We start from the raw sequence: 12,060 nt of genomic DNA, 5'->3' as shown, positions 1-12,060 counted from the left end.
ATGAATCATTGATATCCAACTTAATGGACTAAAACAGCAGGCTTCAGCTCTTGTTATACTTATCTCCTCTCCCCTCAGCAACTGAGAGCTATATGATTCAGATCTTCCTTTAAAAGGATAATGCTCATCCTTCACGCCCTCATTCCATTAATGGAGGTTTCATCTAAAGGTTGAGGCAGTTGATATCCATGTAGGTAACACAGCCAAGATCGATCTCTGTGAGCAGCTTAGTCCCTCTGAGCACAGGGACGGCAGGGTTGAGGTTAAGCACCTATTACTCCCACTCATTCTTTTATGGCAGGAGAAGCTCAGCAATCTGCTTTCTCAGTCTAAGATGTGCCGAGGATAACTTTGCACTGGTACGTGGGTAATGTGTATTTGTACATGAAGAGCTAAGGTTTTTTTAGCAGCTGGAATATAGAATAATTTTCAAAGCAGATATATTTAACAAGAGGATAGAAATCTTAGAAAAGGAAGCTCACCTTCTGTATTTGTCCCTCTGTATCTTGGACAGGGACCTCAAGGGGAAGTCTGTTACTTTGCCTTAAAAAGTACAAAGCTTCTTAAATACACAATTATGCATTCCTAAGTACAATACACCAGTAATATTTTATTCCGAATATTGTGTAGAAACGTAGCCACCATTTTGTAAAAAAGGCGCTGCTGCTCTAGAAACAGTCAAGAGAAAAGCCAGAAGACACAGAGAGATAAATCTAATCGGAGTGCCACCCTGTGTCTTCTGGTGTTTCGTCCAACGAGGCCTTTAATCACTAATTCTTGCCTGTTATTCATCTGCTTACTAGTTTGGCCTTTGTTCTACACTCAGTCCTTGGTTTAAATAAAAATAAAGTTAAAGTATGTTATTTGAAACATCTTCAGCACACAGAACTTCATCCCCACTCCTAACATGATGATTAAAAATTTGCTGTGTTATTTTTGAATATATATTTCTTAATAGGTGATCAGTTACAAAAAAGAACAGCATGGACACTGCAGGACCAGATCTGAGAACTACTGTATTATCTGATGGGACTCAACGCTGAAGCCCAGGAAACCTTCTTCTGTCTGCCTCTCAGTTCACATGAATCCACAGCACAGGGTAAAAGATTTGTTTTGGAGATGATGAGTAAGAATGTGTCTATTTACTTAACATACAATATTATTGTATTTAGTTCTTCTTGAGTCTTGTGATGCAATTTGGCAGACAGTTTTTCCTTTCATGCTTCTAATGGTAACTAATGATTCCACTAGTGCTCCAGGTCTAAGTGATGAGAGATCTTTCATGCCCTCTTTAACCAGGTGACATCCAGCTCATGACCCAGCTTGGGTTTTGCTTCAGCCTGGAAAAAATAGGAGGGTTTAGGGATGGGCGGGTTACCCATCCCTGTAAAAAATGACAAACTTCAGAAACAGAAAACTCGATATTACCAATATACAAAACCAAACACTATTTATAGTTGCTTCAACATTTACAGTAGAATCTCTATGCACTGCACAGGTTTTATTAAGTCACAGTTAATGTATGATAAAACCATTAGAGCCAAATTACCGAAACAGTAAGCATGTAATAAATCACATAGTGAAAAAAAAATCAACAAAGCAGATTTTGGTTCTTCAGAAGACAGCAAGAATATAGTTTTAAAAGTGAAAATACAGAATTTAGGAGAGTAAACTCAATAATACTAAAATTAATTTCTAAACAAAGCAAGTGAACTCCAAGAAATACCTAGGATTTTTGCATGAAGAATGATTCTTCATTCACTTCTGATTGAAGAATGTTTTTAATATTGACAATACATGATTAAACTGGTCCTAACAGAACTTTATCCCTGTGGCATTTGGTCAGCAAGCAATTGGACAAATTCATCTTTATTTTAGTTTTTCCCCCACATGAAAAATTAGCTCCATTATAGTACATCTAATATTCTATAACATAATTTATATGAAATGTCATAAATGGCTGTTATCCATAATATCTATGCATTTTTTTACAAGTCATTGAATCAGGTGTCTTGTTTCTAGAAAAAAAATGCCTCTTGGAAACAATGACACAACCAAGATCACTAGTTCTAAGGGTATTGATCTTGTCTACTGTAGATGATCAGTATTGGATGCCTGTTCATAAGTACACACAATTGTTAGTCATGGTTACTGTAGACTTTTACACTACCTAAGTTATTGAGCTCTTGGTGGACTAGCACTTTCAGAAAATGAGTCTGGCATCAAATACCTTTGAAAATCTCTATATTTGAAGAGGTTTCTGTCCTTGGCTGTGAGGAGACAATCCCAGACAGAGATTCTACTGTAATTGCAAAGCTCTTACTCCATCTAAGAGCATTATGAGGTAATAGGCTTAGAAGGACACATTTACTCAATCAGCCACAGACACCGCAGAGAAGTACACATCAAAGATTTTCCCTTCTTGGCACTTTTACCATACTACTATGTACTACTACATGTTTCACTATTAATCAACTTACTATTGCAATTTCCTGAAAACTATGGTGCCTTCTATGTTTATTTTTAATTTAAGCTTATTATTTATCTTATTTACTTGACATGTAATTGGATGTGTGTATTTTACAAGCTATGAAAAAAGTATTCTCATTTGCTGGATTGATTGAGATGCTACACTGATATATCACCCCTCCATATAGGTGGAAATTAAGGAAGAAATTGTATTTGTAAAGCACCAAGCGTTAGCTTACAGCGTACCACAACAATTACAAACAGGAATAGACTGATCCATTTCCTAACTACTTTGAGCAGTACAGAGTCACAGGGGCAAGGCAAGATACATCCTGAATGGGATGCCAGTCCATCACAGGCCATACACAGACACAAATATACACACAATTACACCAGGGCCAGTACGTCTTTGGACGTTTGAGGAAATCCACACAAACAAGGGGAGAACATAATCACGCAGCTAGCACCCAGGTCCACAATTCAACTCAAGGCCCCAGGGCTGCAAGGCTACCACTGTGCCACATTATGTTCTGATTAATTCTTTCTGCTCCATCTTTACAATTTTGAGTTGATGTTGCAGCTTCCAAAGACTGAAAAGGATCAACAGTAAGTGTTGCACAATAATAATCTTAAGTCAAATTTATATCTCATTGCAGCATATTACTTTTCAAAATTGTGGCATTACTAACAGCAGCTTGGCAATGGTGTCAGCACACAACAGAGTGATTCACTGTTAAGGTGGAAAGGTTCAATTCCAGCCTTGTGCACCTTCTAAGTAGAGTTTGTTTGGGTTTTCTCCAGGTGTTTTGGTTTTCTCCTACCCTCCTAAGAAATGCCAAGTTAATCGTCAAGTTAATTTGTCCCAGTTGTGTGTATGTTTTTACATACCTGTGTGTGAAATGGACTGGAATCTTGTTCAGAGTGTATCCTACCCATTTTCTGCTGGATGAGACCCCCAGCTCACTGCAACCTTGCATTGGACAAAGCAGAAACTGTAATAATGGATGAATGGCATGTGTACTTACACTAAAGCTGTGCTCAAAGCAGCAGAAATAAGAATTACTCTTCAATTAATATTAATCAGTTCATTACTGGGTGCATTTTCTTGACATTTGTGGGCTGTGCAATTTTACTGGTGACCCTTGACCAAGGTTTGAAGACATCTGAACTATTAACTTTTGAGAGAATCTTAGGATACTTGAAAGAAGATAAGTGTATCACTTCAAAAATATTCCTTTTTATAACTGTCTCACAACCAGTGATTTTCTTAAGTGAAATTCCACTTTCACAACCACCTCCTTTGTTTTTGCTACCTTGGAACTGCTGTTTAAGACTATTTCTCTTTCTTTTCATATGTAAAGTATCACTCATTTATCAGTGTTTAGGAATTTTACTGTCATTAAGAACAAAAATAAGTTTTATATTGCACAGCTTTTGGGTCATGGGTTTGATACTAGCTTGATATGGCTTGTGTGTGGAATTTTTATGTTCTCCTAATGGCAAGGGAGCTGTTTCTGGTTTCCACCCACAGTCCACAGACATTTTCAGCTAATTGGCGTCTCAAAATCGTGAGATGTCTAACAAAAGTGTGTGAATGCATGTGTGTGTGTCCTATGATGGAATGCTGACACATCCAGCTTTGATCCTGTCTTGAGGCCTACCTGCCTCATCCGATACTTTGGCAGCTTAGTGTAACTAAAATTTCATTCAGCCATTTCTCTAAAAGTGCCCAGAGCTTGAACCTCAAGCACCTGTCCAAGAAGCCTGTTTCAAACACCTGCAACTCTGTGTGTAATGAAATACTTCCTATTGTCTATCTTAAATGAGTTTCCAACTTTGATTCTTATTTCTCTGCTGAATGTGAAACAGTCCCTTGGCTTAACACTATTTTTGATCCTTAAGATCTTACATGCGTGAATCAAAGCTCTTAATCTCGTTTTTCTAAACCAAAGGTATTTAGGTCCCTGTCTGTCTGGGTACAAACATGCCCTGAGATCAGAAATGATCTTTGGTTTACACCATTCTAAGGCTATTGAAAATGAAATCGTAATATTAAAATAGTATAGTAATAGGTTCACCTTCCTTGACAAACGACTCTTCAAATTTACAGCCTGAGGGTCTAGGGATAACTAAAGGTGATTCTTAGAGTGAAGGAGACTGCTGGGTCTTTGAGTCCACAGGTACTGAAACTGGAAACAAAAACCGCTGGGTTACAGCCCAGAGTTTAATCGGGTGTAAAGGGGAGCTAGAAGATTATCAAGCAACCTTAATGAGATTCATGTCGTCGAGGTATAATTAGAATAGTGACTGGGAAAGGAAAAGGTTGATTCAGAGCAAGAAGTTTAAATGATCTCCTCAGGAAATAAGCTTAGAAGTTACGTCAGACGATGCAAGGTGAATATAAGCTGTCTTCCATGGCAGCTCCACGCCCCGCTGACGGACGGACAGTTCGGTACGGTTCGACTAGGCTCCTTGGTCTGAATTAGTTTTTTCTCCAGGTCTTTAAACGCAGGCTGTGAAGGAAGAACACCATGTTGGCATCAAGAGCTCTGCTGGCGAAACAGGTAGCGGCTGTCCTCACCCGCCAGCCGGCGTGCCTGGCTCACCAAGGAGACTGGGGTAACTGGGGCAACACCAACGTCGCAGTGGTAAGTTGTAGGGGCATTGAGGAGTGAAGTGTTCTGAATGTGTGGAAGGGCAAGACATTTATTTATATTCCCCTTGGTCATAATACCAAAGTTACCTGGTGAAACCGGCAAAAGTTTCCTAGCGATAAAATGTTGAAATAAAAGCAATTGTTAGGTTTTTGGGAAAATGTAATGAAGCACAAATGTATAGACGGAATCTGTGTTTACAGAGTTGCAGTTAATTGAATACAACTTCGTTTCCCAAAGCGTAAACCAACCAGTGATAACCAAGGAGAAAAAGGCATTTGTTTCTGTTAGAAATAAATGAAAAGCTTAAGCTCTCTTATTTCCTCTGGATGGGTAGTGATCAATCAATAGTCAAAGCACTGTGTCAGGTACAAGAAGGAAAAAGTATATTTCAGTACATAAAGAAAAGGCTTTACTCTGGTCGTCGATTGAGTTTCAAACGCGTTTGAAGAATCCTTCGACAGAATGTAAACTCATGAAGATTTGAAGACGCTGATACGTACCATGGCCGGGTGTGATAACTGCCCTTTCAATTTAAGACAAGGCTTTTGGCATTCAGCTCCCATACGAACTAGCTCCAGATTAATTTGATTTTTAAATCAGAATACATTTATTTTAAAAATGTTTGGAAATTTGAGTTTTTTTTCTTTCTTTGGCGTCTAAGAGGTTCAGATAATTCAGTACCCACTTTGGAATTTTGGTATAGTTCTCACTTTGAACGAATTGTGTCCCACAAATTTTACGCTCCTCTATGTAGAATCTGGAAATAAGAACAGGATAAACTACGGCACATAAAATGATTATATCTAGTACTGAGTTTAAAAAAAACTAATTTAGAGATTAGCATTTATTTGGGTTATTGATGAAAAGATTGTAAAGTCCTCTTTTTATGTGCAATTAAAGCTCTTGACGCGATTTTACTATTTTATTATTTTGTGTAAAGACATGCTCTAATTGTGTTAAATGTGGCCGCTTTACTGCGGGAAGATAGGAATAGGTTATTCCGCGGACCCCCGGGGAGACCCGTCTCCCTTTTCGCTAATCCTGTCATTACCTTTTAAATCGCGTTTAAATCGCCTCCAAAATACATCGCTCACCGGATTATTTTGTGGGTTGCTAGAAAGTGTCTGCCTGCAACGTACACATCTTGTATACTGTAGATAAACTAATCCGTTAGTAAACACTTATTACATGTTGTTCTTCATTCTAGCAATTTAGGTGACTACGTTTTCACACCTATTTTTAAACCAGAATACATGAATGCAGCAAAATAATCCGTCTACTTTATTTTGATCTATCCCTATCCTATACTATCTAGATGCTATTTGTATGTGTTGCAAATAATAGCTATTGCAACTGTGTTAATAATTTATTATTTTTTATTCTATATTGATGCAGTCTGGTCCTTGAAACCGGAAATAATTTTGAAATCTTTGGTTTGGATTCACGCAACATTTAAATCGATATTTCTGTGAAATTTTAGTCCAGTTTCATCCAGAGGACCTTAACTTGATTGGATCAGTAAAAATAAAGAATACAATGAGACTAGAGCACAGGAACACATTATATACTGGATGCATACAGTATGTATATCCAAACTTCCCCTATCGCAATGCGTTGTAGTCGTCCCTCTGCACCTGTGTGTAGGTGGCAGCAGGTCTCTCTGACCCAGTTCTCTGTCCTCACAGGTGTTCTCTGGCTGTGGATGGTGGGATGGCACAGACGTTCATGAGGCAGCATAGTGAGTATATAAATACAAATAAGTTGTTAGGAAACTGAGAGGCAACAGCAAGTGCTTTCATTGATCAGATAGTTGCACACATAACACTTTCCTGAACTGCTCAGTATATTCATCTTAGGTTTATACCAGAAACATTCATGTGATTTTATCAATCACTTTTGTCATTCACAGGTAATAATTATTAATTTAAAAAATAAGTTGCAGCGTAATTTTTAAATTTCCAGTTCAACAAGCTTTTTTTGCAAACAAAAGGGCAACTTTCTCCCTTGTAACACTACAGAAAAGATTCTGCAGGGATGTGGTATCAGTGTTGCAAAAAAGAGATGATCTAGGGCATTGATACCCATTCTGAGATAAGGGGGTAAAATCTGTTTAAAATCAAATACAGCAAGGGACAAAATTAGACCTGATCTGTGCCCCCAATAAATACGGAAGACTTGGATTTAAAAAAAAAGGTGAAAGAATATATGATTATTTAGATTGATGCACCTGTTCTTGTGGTACTACAGTGTTTCCTTAAGTTAGTAGGACCACTTTCATGTCTGTCTCATTCCTTCCCAAGTATTTTTTTTCTAGGTCTTTCTTTAAAAGAACAATATTTTTTAATTGCTATATTCTTCAGATGGCTAGACCTAGTGCATTCTGCAGCTGTGCTTAATGGGGTCAGTATTAGAAATGCTGAAATTGTGGACCCCAAGTTTGTTTTGTGTCAAATAAGTGGCTTGTGCCTTTCTCATTAGTATTGTTGTGCTTAATTGATGTGTTCTAATTCTATTCAGTACAGCTCTTTGTGATCCAATTGACATGAAGAGAAATAGTTGAAGATCAAATTTGTGTCTGTACAGGACTGTGAAGATAGGTACTTACTCCAGATTTGCACCATAGCTTAAAAACATAAGGAAGGAAGAGAAGCACAGTTTTACTTCCGAAAACATTTGTCTGCAGTCAGAGATGTCAGATGTCTGTGGAGCAGGAAACACATGCGCAAACGAAATGATTTTTTCTGCAGTTCCAGTTGCCATAGAAGCAACAAACTCAACCTTGCCTGTTGTATTTTTGGGCTGATTGCCTATAGAACAGCAAAAACACAAAGAAGGAACACAAAACCAAGGCCAAATGTGAAAAAGATGGGAGGCAGAATGCAGGATATTATTAACCATCGTCAGTAGCAATTCTGGAGTAATTCATTCAATGAAGTACTTAAGCATCTATTAAATTTTCTCTCGTGGCCTTGTAGCACGATGTACCATCTGAGTCGGAATGGGGCTCGGTTCCAGATGTTCGCCCCCAACCAGCAGCAGATGCACGTCATGGATCACATGAGGATGCAGCCCATGTCAGGAGAGAACAGGTACAGATATGCTAGTACTCTACAGTTACCTTTTCAGATTTAAACACATATTTCTGTCCAGTCTAACAGATTTTAATTAGATCTGTTAATCAAATCACCTCTCTCTGGAAAAAAGAAATGAAACTGGCTTTTAGCATATTTCCAGCTCTATATTTGTCAAAGAATCCTGATCTCTTTATTCCTATTTTCAAGTAATCACTTGCTACATTTTTTTTCATAGGATAAAGATGTGTTTTTCTGTGGCGATTTCTGCTCAATTGCTTTACACCTTATGTGGTAAAGGCTGTATTTTTCTTCATGATGGATATTTTAACAATGTTCTGCTCATCCAGAACACCATATAGGCACTCCACAGATAGGTTCAAAAATGTAAAAATTTTCAATCCACTAAAATGTCTCATAAACATTCAAGGCTTAATTTTCGATTGTTGAGAACTAGGATCAAGGATTAATGATATATTAGTGTAGTGCTCTCATGGTCAGTCCTCACCTAGTATACATGACCTTGTGTCACTGGAATGTGTGTGTGCTTTTTACTACAAACACTGACTTCCAGGAGAAGCAGGCTATTCTTTTTAAAGCAGCCAGTAGCTTTGTAGCCTAAAGGGGCTGAAGAAGCCATTTGTGCTGTAAAGATTTTGTGGTCTAAGCACCAAAGACAAACACTAGTGGTCATAAAAAGGGGAAACTCCTGTACGCTGGATCTGTAGTCAGCACCTTTTTGCATATCCCTATTAGCCAGTTAGCAGATGCAGTTGCAGTGTGAGCGGTCATGCCGCGATTGTGTTTGTTTTAATGTGTATGTGTGTATCTTCACAGGAACATGATGATGGAAGCGGCTCGCTTTACTCATGGGAATGGGAAGATGCAGATGCATGATCTCTCCAAGCTGGATGTCAACAGCTTTGATGCCATCATCTTCCCAGGAGGCTATGGGATTACCAAGAATCTGTGAGTGTTCCAGAGCAGAAAAAGATGAGGGTGGGCATAGAGACAGGGGGAATAATGAAGAGGAGAAGCCTGAGAAAAAGATAGTAGAAGACAGAAAGAGAGGTAAAAATAGAAAGATTGTCACAGGGTATTTCTGTCTCCCCTAAGTCTTCTCTCCATGCAGAAAATAACAGTTGTTTCTTGGAGCTACAGAAAAAAAGTTATTTTTTCAAGGGCCAGATCATCAGTTCCGCTATTATATTTTTTATACCCCCTTATTTTTAAGACTAAAAATGATTAGTAAAATATTGTTAGCAGCAGTGTAAAACAGATCCCAATGAAATTCATGCAGACAAATCTAAAAAGAAGAAGGGTAATATTTATCACATCTCAGCTGAGTCATCTTCCTTATTGGAACAGTTGATTCATGCAATGATTTTAATTTATTTAGGGGACAGGGTGTGAAATCAGTTCCATCTTACTTATGTGTGCTGCAGGTCCACCTTCAGCAACGATGGAAAGGACTGCAAGATTAACAACGATGTGGAGAGAGTCCTCAAGGAGTTCCACCGATCTCGCAAGCCTATTGGGTATGTACTTATATTGTAAAAAAATACAGTAGTATGATAAGGGTAGTATCGCTCTTATTGCGCTAGTATGTTGTAGTATTACATGAGGTTTTATTACACTGTATTACATTACACAGCAGCATACTGCTTACTTAGCTTTCCCAGGAGGTCTCCCATCTAGGTACTGGCCAGGCTCACACCTGCTGAGCTTCAGTGGGTTGCCAGATGTGAGTTGCAGGGTGATACCTGCTGGCTGTCATGTTTTATTAATAGAAAACACTCTGCTCTATACAGTATGGTGCAGTATGATGTAGAATTGCAGTGCACAGTGGTCTCTGACTCTCTACTGTTTTATGCTTGTCTCTATGACCCTGTGCTGTGTTGCAGCCTGTCATGCATGGCCCCTTTGCTGGCCTGCCGCGTACTGCCAAGCCTGGAGGTCACCATGGGTCACGAGAGGGACGAGAGCAGCCGCTGGGGCCGCTGGCCTCAGACCAGCATGGTGCAGGCCGTCAAGAACATGGGTGCCCGTCACAACATCCGTGAGCCTTACATATCCTTTCAGTTTCACGCGATTCTTTCAAATCTCAGTCTCACCTGCTTGGGGCTCAGAGCATCTGGGCAAAGAAACTCGATGATTAAAATACAAAACCCTTGAGAGACACTGGAACAGAATGTCATTTAAATTTTCATATGCGTTTCTCTTTGAATGACCCTATGACCCTTGCAGCATGTTGGAATAGGGAGAGCAAGCATCATCCCAATTACAGAGAAGGTCGAAGTGCCACTGTTCTCTCTCTGTAAAGAAACTGAAGGAGTTTCTTTTAAGAGCAATTCATTTTCCCAGTTGTGAATCATTTGAAAGTACACTTTAAAATATAAAGCATGCAAGCAGAAGGGGATAGAATATGTGAGGAAAAAGGAAAAAGACATAAGTGAGGATATTTACAGTGCTTTAAGGGAGAGCACTCACAAAACATAAAATTATATGCGTAAAATACTCATGCACCACATTTAGATTTTAGTTGAAATTTTAATTGAGCAGAAACATTATGAACAGTTCAAATGTCTGAAATCTGTGATTTCAGGTAGACAAGCCTATGAGGAATATTTGGTAGAAAGGACAACATATTTTTCCTACAGACTTCACTTTTCTGGAAAACAGATTAAGCTGAGTTTGTGCAACTAATGTGTGAACAGGCATATGCTGACAGGGCTGTGCCGGAACTTCTTCTGTCTCCACTCTTCTTTCACCAAGAAAAGCTCTCAATTTCACAGCTGGGCTGTTGTAACACCGCTATCCACCCTGTCAACCAATTACCCCCTGTTTTCATTTTTAAATGTACTTCCATGTAGTTTCCACTTGTGCCTTCTGGTTCTGGTTCTGGTTCAGACAGATTCTGAAGAATCATATCACTAGGGTCACTTTGTCGGAATGTGATACGTACTAATGCCTACCATGATCCTTAACCCTGGCTGCTTCACGAGGCCTATGTGGATGAGAAGAACAAGGTGATCAGCACCCCGACTTTCATGTGGGAGACCGACTACCACTACCACTACATCTTCGATGGCATCGGCAACATGGTCAAGCACGTGCTGCGCATGTGTGCAAAGTAACGCGTGTGCACGGAAAGAACAAAGAAGTGAGATAGAGGGTAAAGGAAAGAGAATCATGCCTGCAGGGGAATGTTTTGACTCTTGGCTTCTGTTTTGCACACTGAGTTCAATAACAGCAATTCGCCTTAAGCCTCCAGTCCATCTCTACGTCAGTCTTTCAGTGCGTCGGTCATCCTCCACGGCTGCATATCAGTCAGGTGTCAAAACCTTTTCTGTCAGATGATTTACTTTTCTTTTAGATTACTGTGATGTGCCCTGATTTTAGAAATGACCTAATGTGCAGTGTTAATAAACTGTGAAGAGGAAGGCAGACTCTCTTGTGGGTGTAATTATTTCTCGTGTTTTTAAATGCATTCGCCATGCACAGCACAATTTGAATGGAACTGGATAATATAACATTACCACTGAATTATTTACAGCTGTGGCTGAATGTTTCACACCTCCTTAACGTAATCTACACAGTTTTAGCTGCGTTATCCACAATGTTAAGGTGATGCCAAATGATCTGACTACAGCTGTCAACTTATACAAGCAAACCCTTTCTCTCCAGGGTGATAGGCATTCAAAATCCAGGCAAGGTATGTCATCATTTTCTTAATGGGGAACCCTTCAGAGTCATGTTTTAGTTTGTAGGCAGCAAGTGTTTATTTTTAAATACAAACATTTTGAAAAACCTGTTGACAATGAATTCTAAAATTGAATAAGAAAACATATAATAAAATGGAA

The 12,060-nt window shown here is 39.0% G+C and overlaps 1 protein-coding gene across 1 annotated transcript; it reads left to right on the top strand.

Moving 5' to 3' along the window:
• The first annotated feature begins 4,913 nt into the window (after nt 1–4,913).
• Nucleotides 4,914–11,573, top strand: gatd3l (glutamine amidotransferase class 1 domain containing 3, like). Its single transcript, XM_088906263.1, has 7 exons — nt 4,914–5,117; nt 6,812–6,864; nt 8,102–8,215; nt 9,035–9,166; nt 9,643–9,735; nt 10,102–10,267; nt 11,200–11,573. The coding sequence occupies exons 1-7, from the start codon at nt 5,001–5,003 to the stop codon at nt 11,332–11,334; spliced, it is 810 nt and encodes a 269-aa protein (XP_088762389.1). The 5' UTR covers nt 4,914–5,000; the 3' UTR covers nt 11,335–11,573.
• The last annotated feature ends 487 nt before the right edge of the window (nt 11,574–12,060 follow it).

The sequence above is a fragment of the Atractosteus spatula genome, chromosome 2, assembly GCF_055471065.1.
Source record: "Atractosteus spatula isolate fAtrSpa1 chromosome 2, fAtrSpa1.hap1, whole genome shotgun sequence".
In the NCBI taxonomy this organism is placed as follows: domain Eukaryota; kingdom Metazoa; phylum Chordata; class Actinopteri; order Semionotiformes; family Lepisosteidae; genus Atractosteus; species Atractosteus spatula.
This window is presented reverse-complemented; position numbering and strand designations above follow the sequence as displayed.

Coding starts and splice junctions, on each gene's coding strand:
- gatd3l (XM_088906263.1), top strand. CDS start 5,001: ATGTTGGCATCAAGAGCTCTGCTGGCGAAACAGGTAGCGGCTGTCCTC. Junction 6,865..8,101: donor GACGTTCATGAGGCAGCATA/GTGAGTATATAA, acceptor GTGGCCTTGTAG/CACGATGTACCATCTGAGTC. Junction 8,216..9,034: donor CCCATGTCAGGAGAGAACAG/GTACAGATATGC, acceptor GTATCTTCACAG/GAACATGATGATGGAAGCGG.